The sequence below is a fragment of the Phaethon lepturus genome, unplaced genomic scaffold, assembly GCF_000687285.1.
Source record: "Phaethon lepturus isolate BGI_N335 unplaced genomic scaffold, ASM68728v1 scaffold13895, whole genome shotgun sequence".
Taxonomy (NCBI): Eukaryota; Metazoa; Chordata; class Aves; order Phaethontiformes; family Phaethontidae; genus Phaethon; species Phaethon lepturus.
This window is the reverse complement of record NW_010539953.1, coordinates 72,294-90,271: the sequence shown is the minus strand read 5'-3', so window position 1 is coordinate 90,271 and position 17,978 is coordinate 72,294. Positions and strand designations below refer to the sequence as shown.

General features: G+C 40.4%; 1 protein-coding gene across 1 annotated transcript in view; it reads left to right on the top strand.

The window, feature by feature from the left end:
• The window catches only part of PTPN14 (protein tyrosine phosphatase, non-receptor type 14), a 71,158-nt gene that overhangs the window by 18,854 nt on the left and 34,326 nt on the right, over positions 1-17,978 (top strand). The window contains exons 3-4 of the mRNA XM_010287303.1: positions 14,165-14,262; positions 16,487-16,554. Coding sequence (XP_010285605.1) covers positions 14,165-14,262; positions 16,487-16,554 — 166 coding nt within the window. The remainder of the gene's footprint in view (positions 1-14,164; positions 14,263-16,486; positions 16,555-17,978) is intronic.

Sequence of the window (17,978 nt, the reverse complement as noted above, 5' to 3'; positions counted from 1 at the left end):
ACAAACAAAAAATGGACTTTGTTTTATTATAGTTTCATTTTTAAACAGAAATAATACTCTGTAGACTTGACAAGTTTAATGTTTCCTGATGGATGGGAGCATGCTGCCGTCACCACGATGGACAGGGGTCACCTTCTCTCTGAAGCAAAGACTGAGCTTTGGTCGGGAGGTTTCTGTGAACTTAGTGGAGAAGCTTCGGCTGTAATGGCAGTTGTAATGACTCTCAACAGGATCAGCTTTGATGGGTTTTGTTTCCTGAAGGTTGTTGGTGTATTGTCATCTTCTTAAACCAGACACAGCTGAAAGCAAGGAGAGGGATTTTTTCCTTTCCTGTAAGGCAGAATTGTTCCTTTCGTTTAGACTTCATGGTGTTCTGCATTGAATGAAGAGTAAAGATAATTTAAACTAAATTAACTGTCACTAAACTTGGGCATGAAGTAGCTCTGTATTTCTTGGCACACATAGGCCAAGAGTAAACTTCTTTAAAGCTAAGATAGCTTTTTAGAAATCTCTTCTCTCTTTGTTCCATTTACTGCTAGCATCAGGAAGAGCACTGAGAAAAGAGATTACAGTAGTGGTGGGGTTTTCCTGTACCTTAAAGTCAAACAGCAGCAGAGACAGGAGGAACATAAAAAATTTGTAAGGACAGTATTGTTTTCAGATGGGAATGCTACTATGTCCTGGAAAACTGGCAGTGTTTCAGGGCATCTGTTACATTGTCTTTTTGGTGTTTCCAGTGGTCTCAAACTGCATGGAAGGGCTTGATTCTGAGCTGCTAGGTGGTGGTAGCCACGTCTCCCATTGGGATTGGCCTCAGGTAAGAATATTTAGGGTCTGGAAGCACTTGGTAAGTGTGATAGTGGATGCAGTTCAGTTTTGCGGCTGTGTTGTTACATTACATCAGTATAAATGTTATATATACAGGCATCCCTCTGGACTGGTAGATTGCACAGAGCAGAGGACTTGGTTTGTAGCAGCATGGAAGAGATGCGAGAAGTAATTTGCTAGCCTAAAAATAGCCCATATTTTAAAACACTTTTATGAAAATAAACAAGCCTATGGAGTTCTTGTATCAAACAAGTGACATGCTGGTACTAGAGCTGTTTCCTTTTGCTTCCTTAATTGAGGAGAAGAAAGAGAAAAAGAAAATAAACTGTTGTTGCCCATAAACTAGAAAGAATACTTGCATAAAGTAGACAGTTTCAAAATAAAGGCCAAGTGATGCTTGGTTACTTGTGAAAGAGGAACAGCTTACCATCCACTTCACTTGCCATTGCCCTACCAAGGCCCTGGCCAATTTTTCAGAGCTTGGTTCTGACCTCTTACATTAGGGTCTTATTAAGCAAAGCTTTTTTGGGAGAAGGCATTGTGCAGGCTCATGAATCTATTTGTCAAATTTTTAGGCAGAAGAAAGGAGCGAGTTATTTCAGCAAATACCGATTTCTAATTTTGCACTTGTGGCTAACAGTGAGGAATATGAAAGTTATTCTGAAAATTACTGAATACATAATGTCTGTTCTCTTCTTCTATGAAATTTTAGTATCATAGCTGTAGAGATAGTTGCTCTCATGGAGCCATTTTGCTTTCCCTGGAAAAAAAGATATTCTCTTCAATTTTTTGGTTTACAGGAGAAAGGATGAGTAAAGTAGAAAAATGGAAAACACTTGTCATCCCTAGCTGCTTGAGTCACAGAAGTGCCCATTAGCCTTTATGCATCTCCTCAAATGAAGATGAAAAGCATCATTACACTCTAATCTATGAACTGTGCCGCTCACTGCCTTTGTCATTTAGACTATTGCAAAGTGCTTGACTGCCTTTTTTTCCCCTTAAGGTGTAGTAGCAATGTATATCACTGCAGAATGAGGTTGCCCATTCATTAAGGAGTACTGTGTACACAGTGAATATTATGGTGTACCTCATAGATCGGTATGCTGCTCCTGACTTGTCTCCTGGTGTAGTTTAAGGCACTGTTTCTGACAGATGAATATGTTACCTAGATTGGAGCTGGTATTCTCCTGTTTATCTTCCCACGTGATGCAGCAGCAGTGACTAGCAGTTTCTCCTCAGGGAAGTGCAGACTGCTATGGGATATACTACTTCAAATCTTCATGACACAGACCAATCCTACCTCGGCCATGTAGCTTCTCCTGTGAAGCCTCAAGAATGAAGGTGGCTCTAGACTGCCTGTGTAACCGGTGAGGAGAAGTGGGCATTTCCACAGCATGATTCAGGATTCCTCTGTTGTGCATCACTTTCTGCAGGTGATTCATTCTTTCTTTTCTACTGCATGTTTTGAAAAGGGAACTGTGGCTTACTGGTCTCCTGTTTAGAAGTCCCAGATAGATGTCTGAAATTTGGCTACAGCAGCAGAAAAAGGGGCAAGCTAGTAGTAGGAACCTGTGAGCAAACAGGCCTGTGCTTTTTGATTGGGGTTTCTAACTGCTTTTTAAATTTTGAGAATCCAATACGCAGTGGAACTCTTGATTACAGTAGTACTGCCAGTCTTCAATTAAATTTATTGAGTTTTGATGGTTGTATTGCAGGCTGGAGCAAGCTTTTTCCCTTTCCTTATAGCTGAGACACAAACCACAAAATCTACTTCTAAACAGATCCTTTTTCAGGGAGCTGAATACAGTTAATATTTTTTGCCTTGCTGGCAGGATATAAAGCTAAAGGAGCTGCAATTGGATGTCAGTACAAGCCTGAAGTCTCTGAGTGAGTTTAAAAGAAGCATTTGTGTGGAGGCCCTTCTGCAGCTGAAAATCTCAACAAGAATTTGGCAGAAACCTCAGTGTCGGAAGATGGCAGATTCCTGTGCAGTGAGATGTTTACTGGTTCACTGTTTTATCTTTGGCAGCTGCTTTTGCACTTGATATCTTCAGCTGTTTTTGAAGCTTTTACAAAGAATAATTATTCATTTCATGAAAAGGATCTACTTTACCCACCCACAGGGCACTGATTCACATACTTCTCTGGCATCATCCCGTTGTTATCAGAGCTGTGTTCACTTTTGCAGGGTTGCGGTCACTGGGACGCTAGAACTTCCTGGGCCATGGTTTTATTGCACGATTTACTGATGCACGGGGTGGCTGGTTTCAGCGATTCCTGCAAAAACGCTAGGGTCACCAAGCTCTTTGGGAGGTGGAAACAACCTGAGTTTTCCTGTTTTCTGCTGGCAGTGAGCGCTAGTGTAGGTGCTTCAACAATCTTTTCACAGACTACGGGCTCTTGTACTGACGGCCTATAGATAAGTGGCAACTTCATTGTGTCACGTCTCAAGCAGAGTTTTCTTATTACCGGGGCAGATTACTGTAAAAGGCAGTTGCGAATGGACTGGATTTTAGCTCCCTACAAGGCAAAATTCCACTAAATCAATAGAGCTTTCTCAGATGTTGGTTATGTGAGCTTGGGATACTACGTAAAGGTTTTACTGATTGGGGTTTTTTAATGAGTTCCATAAATTCATGAACAAGGGTTCACTGCAGGCTACTGGAGCATTTTTATTTTTTTCTTTTTAAGCTCAGGTTAAGCACACATTCTGTAAGTTCGAACGTGTTCACTTGCTCTTCGAATAAAGTAACACCTGAATATACTTGAATGCTGCTCTGCACGCACAAACCGATCGTTTTGTGATGTCCTTCTGGATGCTTACATATGCATGCCAGTTGTTCGCTGGTATATGTGTTCAGTCAATTCAACTTCCGCGTCAGTGCGCAGCGGTACATTTACCCAGAAAAGGCTGGTGGACTTATGTCATTCCAGAGTTTAGATCCCTACTGGAGGAGAATATTGAAAATATATATTGAAAAATGAGGCAGGGTTTATGGGGGGGGTACAATATGTTTTATTACTGCAACTGGCATAATGGAGGTGGGAAGCATGGGGCAATCAGAACTCTTCATGTTTGTTTTGTGTCCAAAGAATAGTTTAGAGCTATGCCTGTACTTCACCCAATTTTAAAAAAGAGTTATCTATTTATTTTGAGTGTTGCAGAGTATGAGCTAGAGTATACATATGTTCTAGTTAACTCACCACATTTTTTTAGCATGATATTCTAACCTGCTTGGCCATTAGCCTGGCTGGCTACCAGGAGAATTTTCAAACTGTTGACTCATATTGCTTCCATATGTAACTTAAACCACCTTTTCCCACAGTGGAGACAGCTTGAAGGTTAGCTGCGTTTTCTTTTCAGGGCAGGGAACAGCGTATTTTGAACTGAGTCAACACATACGAGTAAAGGAAGTAAACCTAAGCTATTATTAACTTTCTGGGGTCTAATCTCATTTTTGCTGAAATCTTTCCTGATTCCAAATCAGGAAAGACCAACAGGGTTTCTTGTGCTCCTCATCCCCATGAGGTTTAGTAGTCTTCAGCATACGTAGCCATGGCTCGTCTTTTAATTTTTGCATCTTTGTGAGGATGGATCTTCACAGCTGCTATTTCTTTCGTGCCATCTAAGGATTCGGGGGTATGAGTTGCTCTCTGTGCATGGTACCTGATGTTTTAAGGATGTGACTAAGTGGGAAATGACACATCGGCTGCATGCCATGTCATATTATCAAGCACCTATATATAGGTGGAACCTATATATGGTTGGAGCTCCTGTTCATAGTTGGAGGCCATGTTTTATGTCATGCAGCACAGGAGGGGTGATGGCTAGTAGAACTGCTCTGCAAAGTGATCCAGAGTGGTAGTCTGCAGTGTTGTCTCTCTGATTTTGCTGTCGAGCCAGATGGTGGCTTTGCACATGAAAGCTCTGGCAACTCACAGGGCCCCACACCAGGGTCACAGCTGCCTATGGCCCACACAGCTCAGGGTGAGGAGAAGGAGCCTTGGGACCCTGCATGGAAATGGGGGAGACTGTGCTAGTGGGAAGATGGAGGTGGAGGGCAGCAGTTATGTGAGACCTTGTGGGTTTGCGCTCAGAAAAAAACCCCGTTGAATGCTGATACTCTTTTCTTGCAGACTGCACAAAAAAAATGAAGGCAATTTAGCAAGAGGGATTTGATATCCATTTGATCTGTGGACCCTACTGATGGAGAGATGATCTGCATTTAGTTCCAGTGTTACCACCGTTATGGGAAGTTGCATCCTTCCTCGGGCCCCTATTTTCTAACTGTGATTTTTTTTTTTTTTTTTAAGGCAATAGGGTGACAGAATGAGAATACTGATTTTTCTCTACAGCATTTAAGATCTTTGTATGAAAGGCAGTATGTGGCATTGCTGCAGTTCACCTACCTGACTTAGTTCTACTTTTTTTTAAATGATCAAAAATAATAAAAAATAAAGTCACCTGTATTGATTGTAACCTTTGGATCTCTGTAACCAAATGCAAGTGTTTTGTTCAGTTCAGGACACATGCGCGCATAGCTGAGCATGCATTTAAGCTGAGCGTGTATTTAATCTTAACTATATGAGTAGTCTGAAGTCGATAGGACTGTCATATTGAAGAATAGCACTTTTAGCATGTGCTTAAAACCCACACCAGATGGATACGTGGCATTTTTCAAAGATGTGTGGCTAACGAACTCTTCACTCCCAAATGTTTTATTTCAGTGTTTTTATTTCAGTGTTTCAACGTAATATTTCTGCTTGTTTTGAATGTTGGTTTTCAGCTGACAACACTAATATACCGATTTCTTATTATATGATTATGATTGTTTTGTTTTACTTTTGCAATCCCATTCCAGCCTTCATAAGGATGAATGCTATGCCGGTGTCACCGGGGCCTGGTTTTGCTGGACTCCAGCTTGCAGAGACCTAAGGTAGCCTTTGCTGAGAGAGGGGGCTCAGAAGACAAGAGAATATGGCTTCCTCATTTTTTTACTCTGAGAAGCATGTTGGAGTTTTGTGCTGTATAATTCTTTAGGTATTTGGATTAACTCTGATAAAATTATAGGTGGTTGTAAGGGAGTTTATTGTCCTTATAAATTGTAGTGGGACTCCCTGTAATTTGTTATAATTAATTCAAGAGTTCAAGGGCAGAAAATCAGGATCAGGTTGCGGCATGCCTTCCTTTCTTGCTGAAGCATGCCATTACTGGCCTTTTTATTTAGGGTTTAACTTTGCGTTTGTGGGTTTATTTGAAGTTGAAGAATCCAAAAAGTATAGTACACCCTTAACAAAAAGTACAAGTACAGCGAGTGGACCTGTTGTGGTTGGGGGGTTCCTTTTTAAATATAGAGAAATTGGTGGATACTGTAAGGCTGCATCTGCTGGCTAAGCCTCTCGCGGAAGGAGCGCGTGTTTTGGAAGGCTTGTGTCATGTCTGCAGGCCACAACAAGGCCTGGGTGCATGTCCGTGCTTGTGGCCCGTCAGAAATGGCAGGAAAAGCAAAACATTCGCAGAGCACTTCTTTACAATTCAAGCTCAGTCCTTTGCTGCCAACGAGAGTGTGAACGTGATGCTCTTGTCTTGTGTCTAACTGCTATGGGTTTCACTAGCCATCCGTGTAACGCTGGACACCAGAGAGCCACAGCACTCTGATACCAGGCTATACTGGAAGCAGCTGCGTGTATGTGAGAGGTTATAAAGTGTGCATTACCTTCCTAAACAGTCCCACGTCCGTTTGCAATACATATATTCTTTCCTTCATTGAATGCTCAATTTTGCTGCAGAGATTTGACTTCATTGACTGATTCACACCAGAAGAAAAGCTTATTGATCCTAAAATGCTCATTCTTTGCCTTTGCATTCTTTGGACCTTAACTTTCGGAAGACGTTGGCCTTTGGTAGGGACTTCACTGGTCAGATGCGGTGGCTTACCTTCCATTGTGTGCCTCATTGCGGCTCGTTAGAGCAAGCCAGTCAGCAAGGCTGTGTATTAGTTGTCCTTATGCTCACGAATTGCTTATCAAAACAAATGGAAAGTGATCATCATTGTGAAATTAGGCTGTTTTAGCCAAATCCCCTTTTCTCCCTTTCAGCTATAAACTGTTGCTTTTGAAGAGAGAGATTGAGTGATGGTGGTGGGGAGACAATAAGAAACTGTGTTTTGATCTGCTCTCCTTTTTAGTCCGTCATTTTTCAGAAAATGATGCTAACCCAGCATTGTTCTATCCCATTAGGAAGGGAAAAAGGAATGACACCAATCTTTCCATGCATTTCATTTATTTTGTTTGTAGTTCCAGTCATGTTTTCCATCCAGCTGCTGGAGGAAACCAGGAACAACCTCATTTCTCAGTTACCTGAAGCTAACCTTGACCTACCTTACAAGGTTGTTATGATCAAGAAGTTCCTACCCTAGGAACACCTATGACTGTGTTTCTACTATTGGCATTGATAGTTCGAGCTTCGGAAGGAATTTCTTCCTGCATGTTTCTTTCCCTTTTTTCTCTGGCAAGTCTGCTGATCTTTCTGAAGGTCTGTGACAGGGTGTGGTAGACTTGCTCTCAGTAATACCCTTCCAAAAATATTACTCTTTAGTTGTGAAGCACAGTCGTTGCTTTTTATACACTACCACAAATCCCAGATAAATGGCTATTGTCTAGTACTGCAAAACACAGACTTTCGGTGGGAGAGCAGTTGATGAAATTCCAGAGGAACAAGCTGGAGATGTTTTGTTTATCAACAATATCTAAGTCTTTTACAATGGCAAAGACAAGGGCCTTAGCATTGCGTTACTGACAATGACATCATCAATGTATGTGCTTCTTTTTTTTTTTTTAAAGTGCCTTTAGATTAAGATGTGCTGATTGAATCCTTGCATGCAAAATGTGTTTCAGCATGCTCAAGCCCAGAAATCATAACACCATCTTTGCCAATATACTGAGTGTTGTATCTGAAAATATCAGTGATGTCTGCCTGCCTTTCTTGCCATATAAAATGCAGACCAAGTTTGCAGTCAGTAGTTTTGTTGCAGTATATAGAGTGAAATAAGAAGCATCCATTAAGTAGTACTCTGGATTAAGACTTGGGAACAAAACCTAGTTCTCCCAAATCTGCCTTGGTTTCCTGCCCAAGTTTAGATGAGTAACTTCACCAGCCATGTGCCTCAGATACTTTATTTATAAAATTAGGCTAATGATCATTAGGCTAATAGCTAAATGCTATTTAAAGCATGTTTTTCTCAGAAAAGCAACCAGTAAGAGTTAAGTATTGTTGTGATTGTCTCAAATATGTAATAAATAAATAAAAATAACCTTTTGGTCATTATCAATTAGTTCTTTTGCTTGCCCATGGAATAGCTGAGTCATTGGCTCATCTAACTCGAAGGCTGAGAAAATATGAAAGACCCTGTGTTTAAAATAAAAAATGGGATTCTCTTTAAAACATAGCGTATAGGTATCTGTGGAATCCTGTTGCTAAATAGTATCAAAGCCAAGATCATGGCAGATTTTAAGGTGTGAGATGAACAATAGACACATCAATATCAAAGCTAATGCTTAAATAATTTTAGTAAATGATAAAAGGCCTCTGTTCTGGAGAAACTGCTTCCCCTGTGGGCGGATTATTGCATAAGTGTACATTGCAGCGTCTCTGCTCAGAAGTATATTACCATACTGAGATAAACCCAAATGAGCTGAGTCGGATTGTTGTTGTGATTCAATGAGACTTTTATTGTGTTCCTAATTTTAGAAGATCATACTGTGCTTAAATTGCAATTTTTTTTTTTTTTTGAAGTTGGAAAGAGCTGAAGGTCTTGAGCTAAACAACTTGTGGGCCAATCTGTTTCTCCTTAGAGTCTTAAAGACTTCTCATTTTGGAGATATGAAACGGTAAAGCAGTTCTCTTTTTCTCCAGAGAAGTTAAACTACATAGCTATGCAGTTATCCAATAGATAGGCTTGATGCCAAAAAGGTACCTAATGAGTTATAAAAAAGTTAGTCATGCCAGTAATTACATCATTAGAAGTGATTTTAAAGGAATTGTACCTCTTGGGTAACTAATACATGTTTTGTATTGCTTTGTGTATTTTCAGATACACTCAAGGTAAGTATTTATTGATATTGAAACTGTAATGTATTTATTCATACAGGTTTGAAATTTCCAGAAAAATACAGTGATGGATTTTAAAAAAACAAAAACAAAAAAAATTTTTTAAAGTGCTTCCTGCTACACTACAGATAATGTGTGTACCCCAAACCCTTCCTGTCCCTGATGTACAGAGAAGGAAAGTAAAAGCAGGGAAAAATGACAAGAATCCAGACTTATCACAGTACAGCATTCAAACAGTATTAATCCTTACTATCTCAATCCTGTCACTTTGTTGTATAAACATACAGATCTATGTCTGTGTATGAAATACATATTTAGATTGTAAATCCCTGGGGCGATAACCATTTTTTGTTCTGTTCTCATACATTTCCAAGCAGGGTTGGATGCTACTTTATTACTAAGGCTACCAGGTCTGATAACGTTGAGTAATTATTAATGAAGTATTTGCCTTGTGGTTCTTTGTGGAAGTCACTAGTAGGCAACTTGTGAAAATGCAGTGCACCAGTGCAATTACTCTGCAAAGCTAAGCTATATGCTTACTTTTGTAAACCATCCTTTAATTTCTCTACAAAGATCTCACTTGCAGTGTTGATCAGGCCAGGTTCTGTGTGGCTTGTGGTATCTGAAGAATTGGTTGTCGAAGAGAACAAGTAATCAGTAAAATTGAGTTATTTTCTGCATATATAAAACAACAACAGAGGCTGTACATCAGATAAACAGTGGTGATGGAAGGGTACAGTGAATTCAGTGACACTATACAAACACCCAGTTTCTTTTTTGAAGTGACAGGAGAACAAACATGAATCACAATCTTGAGAGGTCCATGTAAAATTGTATGGGCAAATGGAGTTCCTCTACATTTACACAGCTGTAGCCAAGTCTGAATCTGGGTGTTGCTATTAAATTTCAAACCAGTACCCTTATGTCTTGCTTACTAATACAATTTGTGGGGGTTTTTTTCCCCTCTGATGTAGTATGGATTGCAAAAATGCAGATGTTGATTCTGGAGTTCAGATGTTGTCTCATAGTTGTCCAGTTGCAGCTTCATAAAAAGCGTGCTTTTTGATGCAATAGATGCAAATATACTTTTAATGTTTTCTGTGTTGGCTAAATAGAGTTGTGGGAAATGATATCCTTATAATTACGGCTTTGTTCAGACTTGTTGTCCACTCCCATTCCCCTTGGAATTAGCTACAGGCTGGCAAACTGTAGTAGCCTTTATTACATTGAATACACAACGGCTCTGCTAAAAATATTTAACCCAAAAGGAGTAACCAAGGTGAGAGATTTCAGCTCTCAGCCCACTTGGCTATGGTGGTGTCTCTTCTGCCCTGCACTCCCCTGGTATGCCAGACTGGCTCTGTGATTAAAGCTTTGCAAACCTTAATTTTTAATTTCTTGACTCTTATTATTTGGGGGTGCAGATTGCAAACTTCTCTTGCGTGCAGTTTCCATATGCTTTCCCAGCTAAACCACCTAATAGGAGGCTTATGAAATGCATGTTTTTATCTGCTGTTCTGGAACAGCTTTCCTCAGTGAATCTATAGCCGAATCATTTTTAAAAAGTTTGATTTCCCTCAAATTATAGATCTACTTTTGCAATCCAAGCGAACAAAGAGCAGTCTCAGCTAGCATAGTGCCATAATAACAGCATTTAACGTAATTTCAGATGGAGGAGCCTCAAATCCTTGACAGAATATGGGCCAATTTCTCCTCTCCGTTGGCTGGGCAGAGAGCCTGACCACAGTTTTGCAGCACGGCTGAGCCACGAACCTGTGGCTGGTGGAGCTATTAGAGCCTTCTGGCAGAGCTTCCTCCAGGGTATGCTCCTCCTCTTCCTTGAGAGTGGAATTAGCCACTCCATTGCATGCCTTGGGAAAGGAGATGTCCCAGGTCGTGCCTTACGCAGCCACAATGAAAGGAGCTGTCTGGGGACACCTTAGGAAGGTGACCCTTGTTGCTCTCAGTCCAGGGGTGAAGGTGAAGCTGGTACAGACCGTAGGTTTCTGCCTCAATCTTCTTCAGTTTATCCTGGCACCTCTATTGAAAGAGGTGTCAGAGCCATACAGGTGATTGCTTTTTAGTGCGCTTGCCTGTGAAAGGTGACAACTTTCTCTGTGAGGCTTTTTCCCTGATGGATGCACTAGTTAACGTCAGAGAGCTAATTATACACGTGTGTTAAACTCTTACTGCATGTCAATCTACAATACATAATGAATCCTAAACTTTTATTCTGCTACAGTGTTAGTAAATGCAATGTTGTACCATAATATTTTAGAATATTCCTGATAAGATTTGTAAATGTCACCTGTGTCTGACATTCAGGGTGAAACACCTGTAAATAGGCATCTTTCTTGTCAAGTGGGTGCTGACTGCTGTCTTAAGCAATTTTTCCTGAAGTATTGGCAACTAAAACTGCAACTAAAACCCCATACCACTTTTTTTTTTTTTTAAAGTCTTGATCATAATATTTGATACTACCGTAACTGCATTGACGTATTTTGGTGATGCTTACCTACATAATCCTTTCTATGGTTTATCTATAGCGTAGTGGGCACTGTGGTTGAAATCATGGCTCCACTAAAGCTGGTGACACTCTTGACTCCTTTAGAGCTAGGATGTCACTGCAAGATTATTACATTGTTTTGACTTTCATGTCAGTCTCATTGACTTTTCAGTCTCTTAACTTTGTGTTTCTTTTAACTATAGCTCTGACTTTATGGCAGATGTGGATTTTACTTTTCTTCTGTTAGACTAGAATGTGTAACTCAGGCGTGTATATGTAGCATTGACATAAAGAGCCTGCTTTGGGATTACGAATCATAAAGACCAGATTCAGCAAACACTTGCTCACCTGAATACTTGATAAAGCAGCTTATGTCGAGCTTGTATGAAAGCATGTGTATTTTCAGAATTGGGATTTAGTCATTGCAAAGAAGTGGAAACAAGATGATTTGTCTCTTGGACCGAGCAAGTTGTGAAACCTGGGGCTGAAGCACAGGGCTCAAGCTGAGAAGCCGTATGCTTTTTACACTGCCTCTCTCAATCAAATTTCAAAATCCTCTGAAGTTTTAATCTTCATTAGGCTATGTGAAAGCCAAATCTAGCATTTTAAATGAGATTATATTTTTTTCTGTTTGAAAATGTTCTGCCTTTTGGGGGGAGGAGAAGGGGGAAGAGGAACCTAAAACCAGTAGCCCAACAATTACCTTTTAAGTGCACGTAAAAACGATGAACTCCAAAGGGAGCTTCTCAGATGTGAAGAATATGTGTACAGGCCTTCCCTGAGAGGATTTGTCTGCCCTGCAGTTTTTGCAGGCTCTAAACACCCTGCTGCCTTGACAGTGCAGGTCTGGTCAGAGCGTTGGTGCTGTCTAGTGGCAAGTTACTGCATCTCACATCGCTGATGGAAGAGTTAACTGAAGAAAAAAGTAAAATGCTGCATTTGATTTAGTAGCCATCAAGGCATGGCTTGTGTTATGCTGGTTTTGAAGCACGTAGATATTTTCTAACGCCTCCACACAGAATTAAAGGGTAATACTTGCGCGTATAGTTAAAGCAGTTCAGTCCCTGTCACATGGGTGATGTTAACAGTAGTCCTCCTTTCCAGTTGGGACTGGGAAGGTGACTTACACTCTAAAACAAGACCAGAGCAGTTTCTTTGCTATTCCCACAGGTTCAAAGGTAAGGTCAGATGTGGTGTGCTGGTTGCAGACGAGTCCAGTTAGGAGTTTAGTGCCCCAGTCTTTCTGACCACTCTTTGCTGTCCGCCTTGCGGAGGCTGCAGTCTCCGAGACTGTCTGGCATGCCTACGTACCATTTCTTTCTAACACAGTTTATCTCAAGCAATTATTTTTTCAATCCGTGCCATTTTAAGCGGATGCCCTTTGTATTAGGGGGGTGAGCAGGCACGCAGCTGAAGGGAGCAGTAACTTCATAACCTGGTTCTGCTGCAGCCAGACTGGCATGTCTGGTCACAGCCTGAGAGACCCTTTTGTTGGGTTTTGGGGTTTCCTAACTTGGTCACCCAGGTGCACCAGTTACTATCAGCAGGTCTGGGGTGGGGTGCGTGAGGCTGAGTGCACGCACGGACTGTGGCTACACTGGTACAGCACCTCTGCCTTTGGGCTCGGACCTGGTGGGGAGCTGCACGTCGGCTGAGGAGGAATTGCGTTTGATCTCAGTTGGGACAGGTTACATACGCCTGCGCCAGAAGTTTAAGCTAATGGAAGCGAAATAATTATATTGCTGTAACTTAACTGTATTTGATTATTGGCACATGGGTGATCGATACGGCATCCTTCCAATTGTGGCTCTAATTTCTTAAGCTGCCTGTCTGGCCCCTGCCTGGTTTTACTGCCCATGCCATACAGGTAGCTGGAGGGAATATCCATTGGTGCCTGCAGAATAAAAAGTTGTGGCCTGTTAACAAAGCTGTCTCCACTTGACTTTAGCCTGATATGCCAGAGGGACTGGTACATATCCCTGCTGCTGTGGCCAGCTGTGCTGTGGGTCTGGTCCAGCTCAGTGGATGGGAGGGATGCACGGATGGGGACAGTAACTTCTTAAGCTTTTTGTGGAAAGCTTCTTGTTTGTCTTAATCTACCCTATTGCAAATGTAAGGTGAAATGTGTGAGTTCTGCTGCTGTGGTTAAAACTAACATAGTTTGTCTTGTGATTAGTTACTGCAGATCAGCAAGTGCATGATATTAGAACCTGGTTTTGCTTGATTTGTGCGTCTAAGTCATCCTTACAGATGAGAGATGCCCATTTAAAAAAACTTTTATATGGGCCATAGTTGAAGTTATGTCAGTAGGTCAAAGTATATTGCTGAAATGCTGTTTCTTCTATCAAAATGGTGACACGGGAGCAAAAACAATAGGAGAAATATTGAGCAGCCTCTTTTTGTGTTGGTGATTGCATGGTCTTCAGTAACCTCTACGAAATTTATGGAGGAGGTAATCCCAGTAGATGTCCCTCTTCTGTGTGGTCTAGGGAACACAAATTAGAAGTCTTTGTTTTCCTTTTCCTCCACCTGGAAGCATTGCGCATGTAGAGATCATATTGATTTGATTTGGTAATGTGGAACTTCTGAAGCCAGGTAGACTGCTGTTTAACAGCCTGACCCGTTTGTGGTGAGTTTTCCTTGCTTTCAGCAGCCTTTTGTTCTGTAGGAAATGTACAAACGTACAGATATTCTAATTTGTGCTCTTCTTTTGTTTGCAGATATCAGTATTACCTACAAGTGAAAAAGGATGTTCTTGATGGCCAATTACTTTCTTCATTGGAGCAGGGAATTCGGCTAGCTGGTTTGGCAGTGCAAGGTAAGATGATGTGATCTGATAGCCTTTTTCCAACATCGGCTTTTTTGGTTTGTTCTATATGTTGACCGAGTGCTAACTAAGGCCTTGTATGACTCCTACTCACAACAGCTGGGTTTTCTATTGATTTGAAAGTGCATAGGTGGACTGCCGCTGATGAAACACTCACACCCTCAGGGAGGGAATGATGGACCACATCACAGTGTTCAGCTTTCCTGTTTCTAAAACCTATGTAAGGGAGTCTGAACAAAACTCCAGTTCTTCCAACCCCAACCACGGAGTACTTTGCAGTAATGAATTTGCTTCACGTTCTCTGGTTTGAAATGCAATTACATCAAAGAGCATAGCAGCAGCTTTAATTTTGCCTTTAATTAAAAACTCATTTTGCTGTATAGTGCTATCTGAAGTATGAAAGAACACATGAGCATAATTGTTATGTGAGTTATAAATTAATAATAAACTACTTCTTCCAATGTGATTTTTACTCTGAGCCTCCTAAGGACATCAATAAAAATGGGATCATGTAAGGCATATGGGCAGAGGAAGAAGCCCTGTATTTGGAGAAGGTGTTTCAGTCTATCCACGACTGACGGTGAGAACCTAAGGTAGAGTTCTAGCAGTCATGCTCTGGGCATGTCCTCTGATGAGAGGGAAGGGGGAAGTTTATACATAAATAGCAAACGTGAAGATCAGACTCTTGAAAATTGAAGGTTCAATGGAGAGTAATGCTAATACGATCTTTCTTAGGGCAGTAGAAATTCCATTTTAATATCTTATTTCTTGGTTATAAAATTGAAGAAAAAATGTTTCCTGTCAAATCATGAAATGTTTTACTGATAAAGGAAAATACATGTATAGGAGTCCGTGCTGAATCTTGCAATTTAAGTAGATGAAGTTTTTTCCAGTGTGTAAGTTGAATAGATACTGAGTGTGTTTCACTGTCCTGTGTTTTTGGAGCTCTCCGCTAAATTTGATAGTGAGTCAGTCTTCGTAATCAGTTTGAAGTAATGACTTTTATTCTGTATTTTCTACATAATCTATTATATTTCAAAGACCGTTGCATCAGAATGCTGCACCTAATCTTGTTTGCTTTGTTCCTGACCTTGTATTACTCCCTTTGTCCTTTGCATGTGATGCAACCGAAGATGTATGAAATACTTCTTTTAAGCTTACAGACTGTTTCATGTCCATTTTTATTTCTTTCTGTTTATGTTAAAACATAACTCTGAGGTGAAAACAAAATGAAACTGCATTTTTGGCATCCTGCAATACGTGAAATTGTCTAGAAGCTTTGAAAGAATGTTTAGATAATATGATTTATGGTGGGGATTTCCAACTACTATAATATGAGAATCTTGTAGATGGCGTTTGATCCAGTTGAATTAATATAAAATAAAAACCTCCTGGCAAGATATTCTTTTGATATAAGCTGTTGTGTATTTAACAGATAGATAAATATAGGCTTTGTTTTGTATTTTATAACGTAGTTTAGCCTTTAGGAAGCATTTTCAGAACTCCACAGTTTCAAGGACATTTAGGCTAGAATCCTCAGCCTGACATAAGTGAATGTGAGCATAGAGATGAGTACCTCTTAAAGAGATGTAGAAAAGCAAGTAGAAAGGTGTGGGCCAGTCGGTTAAACTGACACAAGTACCTGTACTGTTATATTGGCTGCAGAAGGATAAGAACTTGCTCCCACCCACCCATGTTGGTTGTTGACAATTTTTAATAGAATTGGTTGGTGGATTTTTAACCTCCTAGGCTGTAAAATTAAGCATCTTTTGTACAATTGTAGCAGAGGTAGGGTTTTTTGTTTGGTTGGTTGGGTTTTTTTGCCTGGTCAGGGCTGGAAACTTTGGAGAAGGAAAAGTGTGCACCATTTCTAAAGAGGCTGATTAATTCCAGCCCAGTTAGATGGTGTTATTAGTTCATGAAGGCTACAGAAAAAGAAACTCCTGCACTCCTGATGGTTAAGCATTGCAAATGGTCATAATATTAGGGATCAAAAGAGAGAAATTATTTGTTGGCTGTTATTTGATCTCTGGTAATAACACTATTATTTTCAGACCTCCATGTTAAAAGCTGAAGTACAAGCAGAAATCTTTGTGCTGGGTTGTGGCTTCAGAGAGGACTCGCCCACTTGAAATTAAGCATCTGTGCAAAGGTTGAGTGTGGTCTTAACATGTGTGGAAAGTGCTAACATGAGTAATTGTGTTGTTTTTTCCAGCGGATTTTGGAGACTATAATCAGTTTGAATCTCATGACTTCCTCCGAGAATACGTCTTGTTTCCTATGGTGAGTTCCTTATGCCCCTCTTTTGTGGTATTCTATGAGTAATTTCTCCATGCCTCAGAGATGGCTTTGTTGATAAAAGAGTAAAAGCACCAGCACTGAACTACTAATAGTGGAAATAAACTTTGCTCCTCAAAACCTGCAATATACTTGATTGTTTCTGAATTAATATATGCTATGGAAATTTAGCCCTTTTTCAGTTCCCATTAAACCTCCACTAGGAATGGATGTCAACAAAAGAAATGTACTTTGAATCAAAAAAGAATTTGCAGATGTTTTAAAAACATGTATATTAGCAGTACTGCAGTATTAGTAACATGGCATAACAAGGGCATATGAGGGCTGCGGATACAGTAATTGTTGCATCACAGGACAAATCACACAGCCTTTCCTCGAGATGGTGAATTTACATCAACTGACTGTTAGACTGAAGTGAAGCATGAATCGGATCTTCTCAAAATGTTCTCCAGGGACTGTGGTGTAAATTTGTTTTAAATTTACATTGGAAACTAGCAAATAATGTGAATGGTGAGGGCAGTGTTTTAGGTCACTGACAAGTGCCAAGCACTTGCAATACGTGACATTGAGCCTCTCTAGGAGGATGTATTAGAGGGGGAAAAAAAAAAAATCCTGCTGAGGTTAAAGCTGACTTTATTTTAGAATGAACAAGTCCACCAGCATGAGTCTTGAGCATAAGCTTCATAAAATGTAAAAGATAATGGAATGCTTTCTAACTGGGAAAAAAATTTGGAAGTAGGGTGGGGTTCCCATGCCCTGAGTGTAGCTGCCTAGAAGTTAAGGGATCTGGTTTCCCTCTGCAATTAGTGGAGCGGTAGAGGGAGAATGATTCATCTCACTGTAATTTGGAGGCTTGAGAAAGGCACTTCCAGAAGCATTTCATCCCATTTACCAGCACTCTTTGCACAGGAACTGCAGCAGATAGTCCATTCTCAAGTCCAAAAAGGTGACAGCTGCACAGTGTCTTGAAGTGAAAGTGCAATTTTGAGCTGGTAGAAAGAGTTCAATGCCACCTGAAAAAGAGAGTCAGCAGGAGGAAGGGGAATTAATGAATCTGTAGACATCTGATTATGCCTTGTATAGCTAGAATGTGGCTTCAGTATTGACCTTTCACTAAGAAACTTCTGTTAGCTTGACTAGTGGAGCAGGATTTCTTTGGTAAGCCACCTTCATCTCTTGAGAAGTTATTGATAATCTTGCGTGTTAGTTGGTGGCTTTATGAAGTTGTGTACGATAGCCTAAGTGGGAAAGAAGATGGCTGCAAATATAGACAGAAAAATGCATTGTCAAGCTGTCACTTTGTAAATTATTGAACTTCTGTGAAGTTCTTTCAATATACTGATATTATTTTTCTATTCAGAAAAAAAAGAGGAGGGTTTAGGCCTCTAGATGAGCTTTCAGGTGGTTAA